At 40.9% G+C, this 20,273-nt stretch overlaps 1 protein-coding gene across 1 annotated transcript in view; it reads left to right on the top strand.

Moving 5' to 3' along the window:
* Positions 1–20,273, top strand: part of DLGAP2 (DLG associated protein 2) — a 511,962-nt gene that overhangs the window by 346,792 nt on the left and 144,897 nt on the right. Inside the window, exon 6 of the mRNA XM_029595762.1 lies at positions 13,545–13,627. Coding sequence (XP_029451622.1) covers positions 13,545–13,627 — 83 coding nt within the window. The remainder of the gene's footprint in view (positions 1–13,544; positions 13,628–20,273) is intronic.

The following is a 20,273-nucleotide window of genomic DNA, read 5'->3' as shown; positions in this document are numbered from 1 at the left end:
ACTATTACAACTTTGCTTTATAATATAGATTCCTCAGTGGCCATCAATATTATTCCTCAAATCTCATTAGCATGTTTTGTCAAAACTGAAGGATGCATGCATTTTAAGAGCTGTAATGGATATGCAGATTTTGGATAGTGTAATAAAACAAACTGTCAAGTTTAGGTACTCTTCTAGAATTAAAAAGGGCTGCTTATTTAAAAAACTGTGGTGTTATTCAAAGGTTGCCTGAAGGATTTCTACATACAAATCCTTTTAACTAATAGCTAGGGATGTGCATTCATTTTAAAGCAAAATGAAAAAAATGCAACAAAGCAAGCTATTTCATTTTATTTGAAAATGAAAAAAAGAAAGCTTAATTTTAATTTTGTTTCATTTTGTTTTCAGAAGTAGTGTGTGCTATTTGGCCCAGATTTTATAACATGCGCACGGGCGTAGATTTGTTCGCGCAACCCGGCGCGAACAAATCTACGTCTGATTTTATAACATGCGTGCGCAGCCATGCATATGTTATAAAATCCAGGGTTGGTGCGCGCAAGGGGGTGCACAATTGTGCAACTTGCGCGCGCCAAGCAGCCTTTCTCCGTTCCCTCCACCCCCTCCCGCACCTTCCCCTCCCTTCCACTATCTAACCCGCCCCCCAGCCCTAACTAAACCCCCCCCCCAACTTTTGTTGAAGTTACGCCTGCCTCTGGGCAGGCGTAACTAGCGCGCGCCGGCTATCCATCCCCTAAGCCGGTGGCTGTTCCGGAGGCCTCCGCCCCGACCCTGGAATGCCCCCGGGCCGCGCCCATGGCCCCGTCCCCGGAATGCCCATTTTTTCAAGCCCCAGGAATTACGTGCATCCCGGGGCTTGCGCGCGCCGCCGAGCCTATGCAAGATAGGCTCGGCATGCACAGGGGGAGGCAGGGGTAGGTTTTCGGGGGTTGCGCGCATATCAATCTACCCTACCAGGCGCAAACAAAAGTATGCCGGATTTTAATAGATACGTGCATAGCCACGCGTATCTTTTAAAATAAGGGGTCGGTGTGTGCAAGGCTGCACAAAATTGGCAGCCTGCGCGCGCCAAGCCATGCAGCCTGCCTCCGTTCCCTCTGAGGCCGCTCCGAAATTGGAGCGGCCTCGGAGGGAACTTTCCTTTCACCCCCCCCCCCCCCCCCGTACCTTCCCCTCCCTTCCCCTAACTAACCCGCCCTCCGGCCCTAACTAATTCCCTCCTCTACCTTTATCGCGAAAGTCACGCCTGCCCAAGGCAGGCGTAACTTGCGCGCGATGGGCCGGCTGCCGGCGCGCCATGGTCCAGTCCGTGGGGCTGGTCCAGAGGCCACGGCTATGTCCCCGGAACACCCCCGATGACGCGCCGGCCGCGACACGCACCCCGATACACCCCCGACACGTCCCCCCCAGGAAAGCTCTGGGACTTACGCGCGTCCCAGGGCTTGCGCGCGCTGCCAAGCCTATGGAAGATAGGCTCGGCGCGCGCAGGGTGGGTTTGGGGTAGGTTTTCAGGGGTTACGCGTGTAACCCTTTGAAAATCTACCCTTTAATTTGCAGCTACCAGGATTTTTTTTCCCCCTAATGATGAATTCCTCTTCCACCTCAGCCCAGCCACTGCAGTGATGGCCCTTGGCCAGGGGTCACAAATTAGTAATGAGTTTGTTATTATTTTTTTCCATTTTGGTGTGCATTAAAATAAAAAATGAAATGAACCTCCCCCCCTACAATGAAATGAAATAGAAAAAAAAGCAATGATATGAAAATTTTTGGACTGCACACGTTTATCACAAACTGCAATTATTTCCAGAACCTGGTTATATGGATCCTAAATCTGGCCATGGTATAATAGCTAAGACTTCTTCTCCCCCAGTGGTTGTGAATGTTGCCTCTGTAGAAGACCTGGTTCAGGAATTTAGCCCCGTGTGCGAACAAAAGTACGCGCGAGTGTACTTTTATAAAATCTACCCCAATGTCTCCTTGTACCAAAGCCCAACAGAGGCTGGTTCTGCTTAAGCTGAAAGTCCAAAAGAAGCAGGAGGAAATTGCCAGACCAAAGGGAAAATCAAACAACAGTAAGAATGTTTCTTCAATTTACTTTTGATAGACCTTCCAGGCACAATAAACTATAAAGTGTGTTATATTCCTGTGTAGATTAAAGATGCTTTCTAAATTATTCTTATTATTTTGTCTTATTATTATTTTATTATTATTGTTGCAATAATTGCAATATGGACTCCAAGCATTCACATTCTTTCATTTTCTCTTATGTCTTATGTTCTCTGAAAATTATCTTGTACAATTGCCAGATGGAAATTATTCTCCCTGTTACAGAGACTGTTAGAAAAGAAGAGAAAATTCCCATACACCTTATCAATTGGCTCACCTTTATCCACATGTTTATTCACACCTTCAAAAAAATGTAGCAGATTAGTAAAGCAAGATTTCCCTTGGCTTAATCCTTGTTAGCTTTGTCTAATTAAACTATGACTCTATATATTCAGTAATTTTATTCTTTATAATAGTTCCAACCATTTTTCTCAGCACTGTCAGAATCACCGCTCTGTAGTTTCACAGATCACCCCCAGAACACGTTTTAAAAACTAGCATTATGTTGGCCACCCTCCAACCTTCAGGTACCATAGCTGATTTTAATGATAATTTACAGATTACTAATAATAGATCTGCAATTTAATTTGTCAGTTCTTTCAGCATTCTAGGGTGTGTTCTATCTGTGGCATGTGATTTGCAACTCTTTAATTTGTGAATTTGCCCATGTACATCTTCCAGGTTCACTGAGATTTGTTTCACTTGCTTTGAATCATCACCTTTAAATAACACTTCTGTGATGGGTATCTCCTTTACATTTTCCTCAGTAAAGACTGAAGCTAAGAATTCATTTAATCTCTCTGCTATGGCTTTGTCCTCCCTTAGTACCCTTTTTACCCCTCAACCATCTAATGGTCCAACTGACTCCCTTACAAGATTTTTTTTCTTCAAATGTACCTGAAAAAGGTTTTATTAAGAGTTTTTGCCTCCAAAGCACGCTTCTAATTCCTTCTTTTTGCTTTCCATGTCAGTGCTTTGCATCTAAATTGTCAGTGTTTATCCTGTTTCTGTTTTCTTTATTTGGATCTCTTTTCCATTTTTTTGAGAGATGTACTTTTGGCTAGAATAGCCTTTCTCACCTCATTTTAACCATGCCAACAGCTATTTGACCTTCCTTCTACCTTTTTAATGCATGGAATACATTTGATCTGAGCTTCTAAGATGGTGTTTTTAAACAACATCCATGCCTGATGTAAATTCTTAACCATTGCAGTTGCTCCTTTCAGTTTTCTCCTAACCATTTTTTCTTATTTTATCATAGTTTCCCGTTTTAAAGTTAAATGTTATCACAGTAGATTTCCTTTGTGCCCTCCCTTCAGTTATCAGTTCACATTTGATCATTTTATGATCACTAATGCCAAGTGGCCCCAGCACTATTACCTCTCGCATGCCACTAAGGATTAGATCTAAAATAGCTCCCCTTCTTGTCAGTTTTTGTACCAGTTGCTCCATGAAGCAGTCATTTATTTCATCTAGAAATGGTAACTGCTTAGCATGTCCTGATCTGACTTTTACCCAATCAATACCAAGGTAACTGAAATCACCCATTATTACTGTACTGCTAATTTTGTTAGCTTTTCTAATTTCTGTTAGCATTTAATCATCTGTCTGTTCATTCTGGCCAGATGGACTGGAGCACACCTGAACAGTTATTTTATTACCCTTCTCACATGCAATTTCTATCCATAAAGATTCTACAGTGTATTTTGTTTCCTGCAGAACTTTTATCCTGTTTGACTCCATGCTCTCTTTAACATATAGTGCCACCCCTCCACCAATTTGATCCATCCTGTCATGCCAATATAATTTATATCCTGGTATCACAGTATCCTATTGGTTATCCTCCCAACAGGTCTCTGAGATTCTAATTATAGCTACCTCTTCATTCAGTGCTATACATTCCAAGTCTCCCATCTTATTTTTTAGACTTCTGGCATTTGTATACCGACATTTCAAAGTATGTTTTTTGTTTGTATTAATAACCTGCTTATCAGTTGACAGGGGTAATATGGAATCTTTCTGCTCTTTATTTAAAGGCACCCTGGCTACTTTAGCATTTATCACAACCTCTCTGTCAGGATGCCTTGACTTCCCTGTTTTGTTAGTATCTTTCAAAGATACATCATTCTGAACCCTGCACTTTTGAGTGCATTGGCTTTCCCACATCATCTAGTTTAAAAACTGTTCTAGCTCCTTTTTAAAGGTTAGTGCTGAGAGCATGGTTCCACTCTGTTTAAGGTGGAGCCCATTGTGTCAGAATAGGCTCCCCTTTCCTAGAATGTCCCCAGTTCATAATACATCTGAAACCCTCTTCCTTGCAACATCATCTGATCCACATATTGAGGCTCTGGAGCTCAGACTGCCTCTAGGATCCTGCGTGAGAATCAGACTAATGACCAGTTGCTCAGAAACTAGTACTCTCGCCTTTTCAGATCTAGTAAGTGCCCTTTACAAACTCACAGTTCTAATACTAACAAACAAATACTAACTTACACTGACTCACAAAATTAGCACAAAGTCTATTATCCAGAAACTCTCACAATTCCTGTCAGTGGTAAATATAATACTCCTCCTTAATCTGTTTTAATTCTCCCTGAAAGAAACCCTTAATTTGTGATGCCTGAATATTTGTGTTTGTGCCAATTTCATAGGTGTGATTCTGCCTGCAAATGTGTGGAGAGCTTGGGCACTGGCATCTCTAATTCTGAAAATGAATTTTGGCTAACAGCCCCTAGCCACCTGCCTCTGTTTGTGCACCATTCTTTCCCTACTGCATTTCCTATGGCTCTTTAATTGCATGCATGTCCTTTTTTAGTTTTTATTCAGCTGCATACAGAGATGACAAATAAATTGCTTTTCTATATTATAATGTTTATGCCTGTGACTAGACTGTTCTGCTCCTCCTGCTGCGCTGTTGTTTAAATACATTTTAGGAAATCTATATACACCTTGAGACTGCTACATCATCTGATTGCCCCCTTTTTAAAGAACTTAAGGACCCCAGTACTCCAGCCCATAACTCGCAGCCAAGAGAAAGGCTACTTGTAGAATAGGAGCAAGTTTGGAGGTCTTGTATCCAGACCTCCAAATTGGCAGTATGTCACATTGCTGCTCAGCTAGCAATCTTGTCTAATGCTGTATACATGGTAGTACTTCAAATTCTTATCACATAATTGCAGGGCACCCTGTCATGTAATCAGAAATGTTTATTTTCCTTGTCGCTTAATTTGTAGTATCTTACCTATGGTAAAAATAATAATAATAATAAAGCTAAAAAATAATTATGATTTATATAGCGTTGAGTATCCAAGGAAAATTGCAATGCACAATTTTTAGTTCTTAGGAAAATACATATGACCACTTCTAGGGTCAGTAGTCTTGCTGTATGAATTCACTTGATTAAACATCCTCTCAGCCAGCATTCCTATAAGTATTGCATTATAGGTAAGAAGCATGGGAAGCACTTGCTTGTTTAGCATGCTTTGTGCTGCAAATGAGCCATGAGGGACAAGAGCAATTCTATATGCTAGTCACTATTGTGAAGTGTTTTATAAACTGAATTTATAGATTGTGTTTTTTGCATGAAATGTAAGGAAAAATAACTCTTTTGCAGACTGATAAAAAGCTTTGGAGTCTCACAGGCAATTTGAGGATACTCAGTAGGCACCTGCAGCTACTTACAGGCTGTGTCACCTGTGTATAGAATGGCATAATAAGGTGGAATGCCTCATCCACTGGAAATTGTGTAAACATTATAAAATTGCTCCTCCTTAACCTCTTTTAATCCTTCCTGAAAGAAGCTCTTGATTTGTGAAAAGCACTGGGATCATGACCATGAGAGAATTGGATAAAGAACTTGTGATCATCTGGGACATCCCCATCCCAACAGAAAAAAGCTTGATGCAAGAAAACCAGATATAGTAGTAACGAAGAAGAGCACAAGAACAGCACTGCTGTATATAGAAAAAGAAGATCTGCAAGTATCATCAAATGAATCAATCAGAGATCAAGAAAATAATGGCAGAAAGATATAGAAATAGTCCCAATTGTATTGGGTACCACTGGCCTGATTAAAAAGAATTTCCATGTGCATCTAGACGTGTTGCCTGTGCATATAACATCTTATGAATTCCAGAAGCACAATGCAAGTACTAAGAAGGGCATTAGCAGTAAATTTGAGAGACTGAGCTCATACTCAACGTACCCTGGCTTAAGAATGAGGGTCACTCCTTTCAAGGTACGTGCCAAATTAAACTATTTGGAGACATTACCCTGAGCAGCTTCATCACTTTGCACAGAACCACCAGCACAGAGTATTGTTTAGAGTGGCCTTCAGTTTGCCTATGGAATGTTCTAGAAATCTTCAGAATTTTAACAATCTGCACTATAAAGTGAATTTTAAAAGCCAAAACCAGGAGGTATGCGAATATGTAGGGCCAGCCCACACCGAGCAGATTTTAAAAGCTGCCCATGCACATGCATATCTCCTGCTATGCGCACAAAAGTTCCAAAAAAGGGGCGAGGCATGGGTGTGGTCTGGCTGGGCATGGACATTTCTGGATTTCATCTTCAAATTTGTGCATGAATACTTATGCACACAGGTGTGCGCCAGGTTCCCTTACATATAACTTTACTTCTGCTATGGAGGAGGTGTAAGTAATAAAATAAAAAGAAATAGGCAGATTGGCAGGCTTTAAAGGGTCGGGGTAACAGGGGACAAGGAAGGCAATTAAACTGGGGGGGGGGGGTGGAAGACCTATTCATTACCTGGGTAAACTGGTAATGAACTGGGAAAACTGGTAATGGCATTGTCGCACATGCCATTTAAAATCCCCCCACTTATGTGGTAGAAGTGGCATTCACGTGTATGTTATAAAATGGCCGCATCCCTGGGTGCGGGCCGATGAATGTGTGCATATGTGCGCCCTCATGCCTTTTTAAAAGTAACCATCATTATGAACTTCCCTCAAGATATGTCTGCCACTAAAGCAGAGCACATTAGCAAAATATGGAGGGCTGTGTACTAAGCCATGAGCTTTCTCATGGGGATAAGCAATTTCACAGCAAATTTTGTTACATATGCCAATGAGCCCTGTAGCAAAATTTCATATGAGATTGTCAAATTTTCAATGAGAAACTTTGCAAAAAGAATAAGGAGACGATTGTAAATTTTACGCGCGGGGGGTACATTTGTGCGCGCTACCCGGCGCATGTTATAAAATCCACGCGCATGTTATAAAATCCGGGGTCGGCGCGTGCAAGGGGGTGCACACTTGTGCACCTTGGGGTAGATTTTTAAATTTATACGTGGGCGTAGATTTGTTTGCGCAACACTGCCCGGGGCTGCCGGCGTGCGAACCTCCGGCACGGCCGATGTGCCGGAGGATTTGGAAACACCACGGCCCCACCCATGGACTGCCTCCACTTCCCAGCCCCTCCCCTGGACTGCCCCCCATACCGTCACCACATCCATGGTCCCGCCCCATGCCGCTGCCACACCCCCGGCCCCGCCGCAGATCTTTCATTTTCTGAAACCCCCTGGACATACGCGCGCCGCCATGCCTATGCAAAATAGGCTTGACGCGTGCAGGGGTAGGTTTTCGGGGGTTACGCGCTTATCTTAGGCGCGTAACCCTTTGAAAATCCTCCCCTAAATATACCTCATTAAGCTATGGTTATCTTTTTTGCAAAAACTAACCTGCAAAGCCTTTTTTGTGCACAAGCTTTATCTAAATTCATAATTAGAGAGCTGCTGTGCATAATATTGCATTTCAGCATCTCATTAACTTTGAATTTAATAAAATTGTGTATATTTCAGAGTATGCATTAAATGTTAATATTTGTGAAATACATTTTGCAAATGTTGTTTCACATGCTTAATGCTGAAATAGTGCACAATTATTTTGTTAATGTGCATTATGTCAGGATTTAATATGCAAAGCACCATTTATGGACTTTTCTGCATTGGACCACTAAGGATGATATCAGTGAAAATGGTGTAGGGATTAACTTTAAACAACATTGGCTCAGCAGGGTATACTCTCATGAGAGGATCTATATTTTCCACTACTGAATAAACGTGACAGTCTATATTTGTTTTCTAATAAAGGAAAAGAAGGAAATCATAGTGTTGATTTCTACTTGCATTCAAACTACTGACAGATCAATATTTCATTGTGTAGAATTTCCTGGAATAACTCATTTTATGCTGAGTCATGTGATCTTGTCTGAAATAACAGGAAGCTCTGTTTCAGATTTAAGCTCTTACAAATTACAGTATTTAGTGTATGATAGTGATATAATTCTCTTCAGGATTTTATACCTTGCACTACCACAGTGTGCTGTGCAGAGCCTGTGCAGTCTTCGTGTCCTGAAGTGTATTATGAAGAACTAAGTATTAGTTGTTACAAATGAAAAGCTACAAAAAAAACCCACAGAAGCCATTTTTTAACAATTTTCCTGTGCTCATTCTTCTTTCTTCTTGAGCCACAGAAAGAGAATCCCCATTGAACTAATTCTGTCTGCTCTGAAGGCTTTGGAAGGGGATCCCCAGCCCACTCTGACCATATGACACAGGAACCTGCATGCACACAGTCCAGGGATAACACATGTAGTCCAATCAAATCTAGAAAGCCTGTACATTTTTATAGGGGCTCTTTTTTATTACTAGAAATCATTGTTAGGTGCTTAGGGTGAAATTAAGCCGGGGGGGGGGGGGTGTCACCTACTAATCATGGCATTTGGATACGATTTTTACAAATGGATAGCCATTTCAGGGTGCAGGGAGCTAGAGAGCTTACTACAAGACAGACGTGCAAAATCTGCTCTCTGAGGAGCAAGTGAAAAATCAATTCCTTTTGTAAGTTAAATTTCTGTGTCTTTAAAATACATTTCCCAAGAGATAACTTTTTGTGGTCCGTGGTAACACTGGGTAAAACAGGATCAAAAGGTCCAAACAGAACTCTCCATCACCAAAGAAAATGGCTTCTGGCAAAGAAAGGGAGAAGCTTCCCTTTCAGCTTAATGTCTGGATGAACTGGAAGAAAGAACTTTTTTGTTGGAAGATACTATGGCACTGCTCTAGGACCAAGGCAAAGACATTGCTGACCTGAAGAGCAACTTCAGAGATTCAAATGATAGGATTTGGAGAAACAATCTGAGGATTTTGGAGATTCCAGGAGGAATGGAAGGTGAGAAGCCAGTGAAATTTATGGGGACATTTCTGTCAAAGTTACTGAAAATTAGGTTAATGAAGGACTTTGAGACTGAAAGAGTACATGGGTGTCTTCTCACTTTTCCATAACTCCAGCAACAAAAAATACCCAATCCCATTGTTGACTTCTAACCTGAGATACCCTCAATTATGGGAAATCCAGAAAAAATTCAAAATAATATTGGAAAGAAAGAAAAAATTGATTGACACAAAGCTAAATAACGGCACAGCACAGAAAAGGAAGAGTTTTTGGTCAATATGAGAAATATGAAAGAGGTAATTTTCTAAAGAAACATGTACCAGGTTGGGGCCAGCAGCAGTGTCCATCTTCCATTTCCAGTTCAATGGGGAAAAAGAAGGAAGTTCAAAAAGGTATCAGGTTAGTGATGAAAGGTTCCAGGTCAATGGCCTGGCAAAAGAATCACCATTGATGGAACCAAGGTTTAAATTGTTCAATCCAGCATGCATGAATGTTTCTGGGAACATTAAGATCTAAACATTTGAAGATCCTAAAGAACAACAAGATTACAATGATTCTCTTTCAAAAAAGAATGGAGTCAAGTGTACAGAAAGGGGAGACATGGAGAATTCTAAAGTGAAAGAAAAGGTTTTATGTACGATAATGCTAACTAAAAACAATTATTGGAGATTTTTTTATTTGCACTTTTACTTTCATTGCAAACCAGAGTCCGTATATGAGTTCAGGTGTAAGTAAGTTTCTTGATTACAACTGGGCTAACTGTAGAAAATTCTGTACATAACTGAGAGGCCTAGGAAGAATTACTGTAGACAGTTCATGTGAAGCTTGTATAGTTTTAGAGCTTCAGGTTTGTCGGTGGATTTCTAACTGTGGGCTGTGAATTCTGATTACACATAAGAATTTACCGTAAAAATAAATGGAGTCCCATAGTGCTGCTACATAAAGTAAAACTCTTTCATAGATTTCCTGTGAAATGTAACGAATGTGCAGAGAATGCATTGTAATTTGACCTGGCTTTGCCTATCACTAACATGGTTCCCTATATTTTCTTAGAGAAAGAGAGTTCTTTTTGCATTTTGCAATCCTCCACTTCCTCTATCCCCACCTTTTTGTGGGTGGCTTCTGGGGATTATAAATGTCCCCTGGTGCATGTGATCTGGGTCACTGCCTCTCCCCAAGAAGAGTGATCAGGAGGTAGTATTTGCTGCTGGTAGAGTGGAGTGACCAAGAGAAGAGTTTTGGAGATTGGAAGATTTTTGTACTTTGAAGTTAAACCAATTCCTGAAGGAAGAGAAATCCCTGGTGTCTAGAAGGGCTCAGTTCTCTCTCTTTTCACTTTTGCTTATGATTAATAGCAAGAGTGAAGAGTGTGAAGATTTTTGAGATCTTGGACTTTGTTGAGGAAGCCTTTGGATTTAATGGTTGAAGGCTAAATTTTTGAACAAGCAGTTTCATCACCTTTTCCTAGTATTTGCCTGCTGGACTATTCTCAAAGGGGAAAGGATTCTGGAAATGGATGCTGGTGCAAGAGTAAGAAGAACATCTAGGAGGAGTTTCATGGATAAAGAGATAATGATTTTCCTAACTTTGATTTTTCTGATGCTGTTCCTTATTTGTTCTATTCTGGCTTGAATTTTGATTTTCAAACTCCAGTAAACTTTTCTTGAACACCATTGCTGTACTCTGTGATTTGTCTTTGTACTGGATCTTTAGACACATTGTGGGACAGTGTAAGTTTTAGTTCTCTTCTCCTTAAGAACACCTCTGCCCAGTGACCATTACCAATGGATTGGGACTTGATGAGGATGACCTCTGACATCACCATACCAAGGGCCTAGGAGGTTAAGCTTCTCCCCGCCCACCACCACCACCAGATAAATCCCAGCATTGTAGATCCTCAGTTTCAGCCAGCAAGCCAACTGGGGGTCCCACGTCAGTAGCAATTCTAGTCTCTATGAAAATGTTTCAGATGGTGTGTCAATAAAACATTTAACTTTTAATGTGAACCAACAAGCTTTACTAATGACGTTACTAGAAAATATGAAGATATAAGAAGAAAAAGGAGCACAGACTGTAACACAAGCAGCTAGTCTCAATCAGGTGAAACAGCAACTAGCTCTTTATTTCTGAAATCTTCCTTCGAGCAGCTTATTTATTCATTTGAAAAATGTATAGATCGCCTAACACCATTTCTAGCCAGTTTACCATTTGACATTTGTAAAAGATAATAACATAGTCAATTGAACACTTTAAAACAATTATAAGCAAACAGTATGAATAAAATAGAGGAGATAATAAAATCAATAAAACCAAAAAACAGGACAATAAAACATCATAAAAATAAATAAAACACTTATACACTGCCAACTTAAAAGATAAAAATGGAAAATGTCATTCTGATGGCTTAAAAATCATAATTATTATCAGCTTATGTTCTCCTCTGTAAAGTTATATGCTTGTCTAAAGAGGAAGGTGTTAGCAAGCTTTCTAAACCTGGGTAATGACCTTTCCATCTTTATATCAATTGGTAGCAAATTCCTAAGGGATGGACCTTGGATGCAAAAAAGACACATTAAAAACTGAGGGAACAAGACAATAAAACCCCTTAAAAGCCAACAAAATGATTTTAAATTTTATCCGCCAAGAAATGAGTAACCAATGATTCTGTATCAAAAACGGAGATATGTGCTATTGCATCGAAGTTCCAGATATACAGCCATCTTCGGAAACACAAGGAACAACCCCCTCCTCCAACTGATATTAAGAGAATAACTTAAGTATGCCCAATAAAATATTTTCTAAGAGAACAGTTTTAACTTTATCTTACTAACATATATTACATAGATCATCTATGGAAGTATGTTTTTAAGTTATAAGGGATGTGAAAACATGAGCACTAACCTAGAATTAACAGTCATCATGATGATCATCCAATATGATTGCTTGGTGTTTTATATGCACAAGGAAAGAAGGCAATCAGAAAATTCTAGAGGGATACAGTGAGTTGACTGCTAACTCTGGCCATGCTGTAGGCAAGTCTAAAGTTAGCTGGATATATATATCCCGCTAAGTTGTAAGATAGCCAGGTATATTTAGCGGTGCTGAATAAGTATCCAGCTAACGTATCTAGCCGTCCAGTGACTGAATATGGACCCCTTTGTATTTTATGGACAGTTTTTATGTTTCTGTTAATTACTATGTTTTATACATTCCTGCTGACATAATGCCTGTACATGCATTGGGAGCAATTAAAATAACCAAAACAAAGTAGCGTGCATTAATTTTGGCAAGTACAGAACATGTGAGAATCTTGTATGGCCTTTCTTTGACAATTAGGATCCTGTGATATTGCAATAGGTTTGGGAAACTGAAGAAACCTGGATGCAGAAATCTTCATATATTGCCATTTACTACTTTTCCTCCATAAAAACTGAAGTAAAATAGCTTGCAAGGTTACCTGTAAACTAATTGCTTTTCTAAATAATGGAATTAAGTTGCTAATTATTATTTGGAAGAGTGTTCCTTATATTTGATTGCACGCCTTACTAAACATGCAGCCAGTTTTCAGTAGAATCCCAGCACAGGATGTGGTTTTGTCACCTTTTTCATCTTTGCTGAATAAAGCCATGTTTTATGAATGTAAGTGGCTGTAGGAATAGCCTGAGGTTCAGTGAGTGTAGAAGCAGGCGTATAACCTGGTTATTCACTTACTTTTATGCAAACTAGGGAAAGGCATTCTGGGGAGCAGAGTTGGGACAGAGTTGGAACTTACATGCCTGCTTTATAATTTTAAACCATAGGCGAGTACATTTACTTGCCCAGGTTATTACACCCTCCAAAATGGAGTTGTAGCTTTGTGAGATGTCATTCTGTGTGCATACTGAGCCAACCACCCACACATTTTCAAAGCAAACTTGGATGCATAAGTTCACTTTGAAACTTCAGGGTAGAGTCTGTGTGTAAAAGGTGTGCATAGACTTTACCTGACCACGCACAGTTATAAAATGAGCCTCTTAAAGGCTAGAATACACAGAAGGGAGTGCAGTGAATGGAATGCAATGTCATAAGCAATTACTTCATTTTGACTTTATTTTTGGTTTTGTCTCTTCACATTGATTTTGCGGGGTCAGTTGTTTCTTGGAATTAATGAGATGATAATTAATTGTGATAAATGACTTTGAGAATGTTTTTTCTGCTTCGCCAGCATTCGTTCTGCACATTCATTTTGGGTTTTGTGTGTTGCATTAGGTGGAAGGAGCCGATTCCGATACAGAGAGCAGAAGCCTGCGGGAATACCATTCTGTTGGGGTGCAAGTGGAAGATGAGAAACGGTAATGCAAGCACATTCAAATAATTGCAAGTAATATTATGGAAGGAAAGCACATCATCCCTGTGAGCAGAGTAACTGAAGAGTACACTGCATTTTCTGTACGAATGGCATCCATACAGTATACCCCAGTGTAACTCTTCTTACACTGGGGTATACTGGGGTATACAGCGTTACCTTCTTGCAGGTCCTTCTGTGGCTTTTGTGCCATTTGCACTTTGAAAGAAAGCAACACCGGCTGTGTCCTGTGCTGTTTTTCCAGGGTATATAAAATAGACAGAAATACTCACCCTGGGCCCTTCAAAAATGGTACTTTTAAAACATTATGTTACAAACCTGCAAGGCTGGTTCTCTGAAAACCTGGCAGCAGTCATCTTCCAAGAAGGCATTAGGGTCACCTGTAAGGAGTGAGAAGGGTTAAACCCCAAACTTCAATGAGTAAGAAAAAGCAAGATATTTAGCTAGTTTTATAGCTGTGAGGAATTATAGTTATAGCTGTGAGGAATTATAATAAAACTTGGAAATAAGATCTGGGTGTTGGTCTTGTAAGGATCATAGAAGAAGGTGGCAAGGCCTGACATGGCCTATCAGTAGAGGTGGTAGAGGCCAGCTCCTTAACAGATTTTAGACATGCTTGGAATTGATATGGACTTGAAAGGTTAAGTAACAGATATGGGCAGGGCTTAATTTGTGGGGGAACAGCCGGGAACGCAGACCCATAGCTTGTCTATGGCTAATGTGGCCTTGGCCATAGGCGCTATCCACTAGGGGTGCCGTTGCAAGAAAACGATCAGCCTCTGGCCTCCTGGCAGTAAATAGCAGCACGGCCCATGGAGCCTCAAAAACAATCTATTTCCTCCTCCTGCCAGGGCAATGAAGAACAGCCCGGCCCACACTCCTGACCCTTCTATCCCCTGCCTTGGCAATGAGGAGTAGCACTGCCCAGAGGACAGCCAAAAACATTGGCCTCTTTCTCTATCCGCCCCAGTAGTGCAGAGCAATGCGGTCCCAGGGCCTCAAAAAGTATTGGTCTTTTACTCCTCCCTTTCCCCACCTGGAAGTGAAAAGTAGCGTGGCCAGCAGGACCTCAAGGAGCAGCAATGAGCAGCAGCCATGTGGCCTGCACGATGCCAAAAAGCATTGGCCTCCCTCCCCATGTTTCAGGATATCTGGAAGCTAGATGAGAGAGAGAGCCTATGGGAGTGTGTGTGTATGATTGAGGATGTGAGAGAGAGGTATGAGCGTGTGTGTGTGTGTGTGTGTGTCTGAGCATGTGAAAGAGAGCCTGTGTGTGAGCATGTGACTGAGCATATGAAAGAGACTGTATGAGCATAATTATGTTTGTGTATAGTTGAGCGTGAAAGAACAAACAAGTGTGTATGTGTATATGATTGAGCATGCATGTGGGGGAGCATATGAGCATGTGTGAATGACAGAGCATATGAGGCTATATGTGTATATGATTTCTCATGTGAGAGACTGAACGTGTGATGTATATGACTGAGCATATGAGAGAGAGAGAGAGAGAGCAAACAAGCATGTGTGTGTTTGTGTGTGTATACAGTTGAGTACGAAAGAGCAAACAAGCATGTATGTGTGTATATTATTGAGCATGTGTGAAAGAGTGCGTATGAGTATGTGTGTGTATATGTCTGAGCATGTGTGAGTGAAAGCATGGAGAAAGTTTGCATGCAACAACACACTCCTCTCTCCTTGCTAATCCATGACAATCTCAGGTCATCTGGAAATCTAAATTCCCCAGGTATGGACAGCAGGGGACTTTTTAAACTCCTTATTAGTTTTAAATATTGGGTGATATTTGCTGTATCAGCTGTTTTGAAATATTTTATTGACTTTTGGAAATGGATAGAGATATGAGTTTGTTTGTTTTTTTTTAATTATACCTTTATTGAATTTTCATTTAAAAATTTTAAACAAAATTTCAAATAAGTAATACAGATAATTTAAACTTATTCATATCATCTTTAAACAATAATAGCCATTATCTCCATTACATACCTATAAAATGGGAGAGGTTTTAATCATAAATTATACAATATTCAAAAATAAAAAAAATGCAGGAGAGAGAGATGAAATTTATTCCTGACCTTCTAAACCATTTCCTCCACCCATATCCTTATCTAAAATAAAAGTCTCCAAATGCAATGGGTCTGTGAAACTGTATTTCTTTCCTCTATAAGAAATAATACAAATAGCTGGATACTTCAGAAAAAATGTTGCCCCTAAGATTAACACTTTATTCTTTAAAGACAAAAAATGTCTCCTTTTGGCCTTCGTGGCCCTGGAGACATCTGGGAACATAAGAATCTTTTGTCCACAAAAGGACATGTCCCTGTGCTTGAGAAAATCCCCAAACACTCTATCTTTATCAGATTCCAGTAACATGGAAACGAATAATGTAGCCCTCTTTTGTATAATATCGATTGACTCCTCCAAAAATGTGGAGACTCCAATCGTTGATGTTTCTAAATTACCTTCCTCAAGCCCTCTTACTTTCCTAGAAAAGTAGAAAGCTTTGGAAAAAACAGGCAACTCTGTCTCTGGATATTGAAGAATTTCTTTAAAATATTTTTTCAACATTTCTGCGGGTGAAAGAAGTCTGGTTTGTGGGAAGTTAATAATTCGTAAATTTTTATATCGAACCAAATTCTCGATGTTCTCCAACTCTTTTCGAGTATAGAGACTATCTTTAATTTGGGCAACCCCAGTATTCTCTAATAATTTTATTTAGATGTTATTTTAAACCATATTTTCCTTTAGACCAGCTACTTCCTTCCCTTGTTCTTCTATCAATTGTTTATTCACATTTACAATTCCTAACAATGACTCATTCATTTGTGAGACGTTATTGTTAACCATTGTCATCAATTTCCATATATCATTTAGGGTTATGTTATCAGGGGGGTTAACAGGCCATAACTCAGGCCTATTCAAATCCCCTGGCAGCGACCCTTCCAACAATTTAACACCACTTATCTGATTCTCTGGTGAAATGTCACAGTCCCCACATGTCAATGGGCTGCTCTTTTCCAGCTGCAGAAAATCATCTAGAATTAATGCTTTGGGTTGTGGTGGAAATGAAGGTCCTTCACCGGGACTTAGTGACGCAGAAAACTGGTCCTCCTCCTTGTCCTCTCTTGGTGATTCTAGCAGCCTCACTACATGGCTGTCCATGGGTCCCCTTGGTGTTATTGGTGACAGTGGGAAAGATTTTACTTTCCTTTTCTTCCCCATTAAACTATGGGGTACTCGGGAAGATTCCCACACTGTCAATCGGACATAAGATAACGCCTTCTCCCGCCTTCTCCGGCCTGAGCCGGACAGAGTCGCGCGGCTTAGGCGGCGCGCCATTGACGGCGGGGCGCCGTCTGCGGCGTGAATTTATGCAGCAGACGCCGTACTGACATCACTCGTGCGTCTCCCGGGCTCCCGGGTCTCCCCGCTCACCAGTTTTTCCTCCGGGCCACTTCTCACTCCGGGAAGGTGCAAAAGATGTTCTCAGCGGGGCACAGTAAGTCAGCAAGTGTTTCTTTCTGTCGGGGGCGTCTCTCTCTCCTACCGACGCTCTCCCAGAGATATGAGTTTTTAATTATTGGATGTTCTACTTATCAGCTGTTTTGAAATATTTTTAATTTTTATTAGTATGGTTTTACTATTATGATTTATGTTTCTTGATTTTAATGTTTGATGTTTATGAGGAATGGTGGTATTTTTGTTTTTCCATAGTTGCACTGTATGCAGTCTAGCTTGTTGTGGTTTCCAGTTCAGTTTTTATCTGCACGTTTCTGTTTACATTTTTTGGTCTCTCCGTTAGGAATTTGGTGAGGGTCTGACTGTGTTTGGTATTTGTGAACAAGGGGGCCGATGCAATACAGTGCGCTCAGCCGAGAACACTGTTTAACCCACTGTCGGACGCAGGGTAAATAGGTGCTAATCCACCCCCTGATGCAATAGGGGGATTAGAGCCTATTTAACGCCTGGAGCAGGCGTTAATAGCTGAGTGCACTGAAAAAAAGTACAGAAAAAAATGTTTCTGTACTTTTTTAAAAGTAAAAAAAAGAAAAAAATCTCTGCCGGCCACTTTGAAGATTGATGCCGATATGCTCGGGGTCGGTTTTCATAACCGGCCGGCTGCAGTAATGAAAACCGACGCCGATAAACTCAGCATCAGTTTTCATAACCGGCTGACTGCAGTTATGAAAACCGACACCGAGTTTATCGGCATCAGTGTTCATAACCGGCAGACCGCCGGTAACCGTGGGGTCGCATTAGCGACCCTCGCGCCTCCTTGCTAGCGCGACCCTCTAATTTGCATATTGCATGGCGCCCCCCCCCCCTTGCGTGCGTTAAGAAAGCGGGCGCTGAAAAGTCAGCACCCGCTTTCCATGAATAATATTGCATCAGCCCCAAGGTGAGGTGTTCTCCTAGCTTGTAGTTTCTGTGTGAGGATCTATAACAGCCTGGTTTGTTCTGTTTTCCTAATGGTGCTTACTGAGCCTGGTGTAATATTTATAATGCTGCCTTTTCATAGAGAGGATTGAATGCTGGCAGTTAGTGCTGTTTTGGTATGGGAGGTTTAGTATATTACAATTGTAATTCAGTTTGCCCGTGGCTTTCTGAGGGACAAGCCTACACCTAACATGCGCTACCATAGTAGGGATATGCAATCCTTTTCCCCGAATTAGGCAATTTCAACAAAAATGCACGTCTCTATACCATAGGCCTAATACCATATTGGTTCCGAGTACCTTTTTTCTTTTACTTGTTTTGCAGGGTTTTCTAATTAGCAGCACAGCAATCCATGTAAATATAATACACATGTTGTTGTAAGTGATATTTTTACCTCAGAATTTGTAAAATACGTAAAATTGGAATAATCTTTAATTGTGTGTGTGTGGGGAGGGCATGACCTGCTGGGGGTGACACCTAATGGTTGGATTGGGGGCCCATGACTGCAGGGTTCTGAAGGGAACCCTGGTGCATGCCCCCCCCCCCCCCCAGCTCAGGACTGACACTGCAATTAGTGGAATCAATAAAGTTGAGGGAAAAAGAGATCCCCGGGAGTTGTGAATGAAGGCTCCTGGCGCCAAGATCTCTGCACTGGGTCAAAATAAAGCAGAAAGCCCCTTCCGTTTAACAGCCTCCCAGCTTGTGGTGTCGTATGCTGTGCTCAGGATGTGGGCACACTGTATCACTCGGCCATAGGTGCCACATGGCCTGTCTGTGGCTCCGCTGGAACGCAGTTCCACCACTTCTTTTCAGACTTCAGAGGAAGAGCAGCTGTGCTCTGCTCTAACCCCTGCCCTCTAGGCAGCCTGCAAGGAAGAGGATGCCCGATGCAGACCGAGCGGAGAGCAGCCACTCTGACCCTGTTGTTCTGTCCTGTGCTGTCCCCTTCTGTTCTTCAGGAAACAGGAGGGAAAGTGTGATCATTGCAGCACATAGAACAGACACCAAAAGGGGGTTGCATTAGCACAAATTTGAAACTTGTGAGCAGTAATGCCAATCGCCAGTGCTTCAACCCTTCTCTGAGCTGCTGCTCCCAAGTTTCAAACTTGTGCTAATTCAATGCCGTTTTGTGTCAGTTACCCGGGGCTTAATTTATGGTGGAATGACCTGGAACAGTGTTCTGCCACCTTTTTTTTTTTTCCGGGATCTGGAGTAGAAATGGAGTAGAGCCAATGGTGTAAATCCGTTCTGGTGGGTGAAGGATGGCTGGAGGTTAGGGGATAGAGGAAGAAAGTTCCTGGCTACATTCTCTCTGACAAGTCACACCCAGCCAGAGCCCTGCTCTTTGACCCCACCACCACCACCTCCCACCACACACACACACACAGAGTTCCACTTTATTTTTGTCTGCAAATTAAACTCTGGGTAAGGAGGAGGAGAGCTGGTGTTTGGCTGGTAATGGAATTGCATTTGTTCATCTGCCTAGAGTGAAAGAATCACAACTGGGCAGACTGAATGGGCCAATTTTGTCATTTTCTATCATAAAATTTATATGATACTATAACTATTTTAACAAGTATGACAAATTATCTCACACTCACTGGATCTTATTGTGACATAATATACACACATGCACACACACACACTGGAGGTAATTTTAAAAAGAGTTACGCATGTAAGATGTAACATACTATTGTAGCAATTTTCAAAAGCCATTTACGCAGGAAAAGTGCACTTATATGTGTATAACCTATGGATAATTCAATGGCATATATTGTTGACATTTTCAAAAGCCCATTTACAGGAGTAAAGTGCATTTAAATGTGTAGAACCCAATTTTAAGCATGTGAATGCTTTTTAAAATCAGGGCCATACAGTATAAACCAAGCATTCCCTATTTTATGTTAGGTAAATTGTGATATTGTTTCAAACTACCTCCAAGACTTCAAGAAAACTGCTTAAAGAATTTCAAAAATAATACTTTAGCAATAAAATATTTAACTGAAGCTGGGCTGATATTATAACTTGCTGTGAGAGCACAAGGATATTGCTTTCTCTTAATGTTAGTGCATATGTAATTAAAAGATCATTGTACTTTTTCATAAATACATTTATGACTACATAATCCTTTATAGGTTGTGAAATACTATATTAATTGAATTTTTTTTTTAATACTTTAT

The sequence above is a fragment of the Rhinatrema bivittatum genome, chromosome 3 (assembly GCF_901001135.1).
Source record: "Rhinatrema bivittatum chromosome 3, aRhiBiv1.1, whole genome shotgun sequence".
Taxonomy (NCBI): domain Eukaryota; kingdom Metazoa; phylum Chordata; class Amphibia; order Gymnophiona; family Rhinatrematidae; genus Rhinatrema; species Rhinatrema bivittatum.
This window is presented reverse-complemented; position numbering and strand designations above follow the sequence as displayed.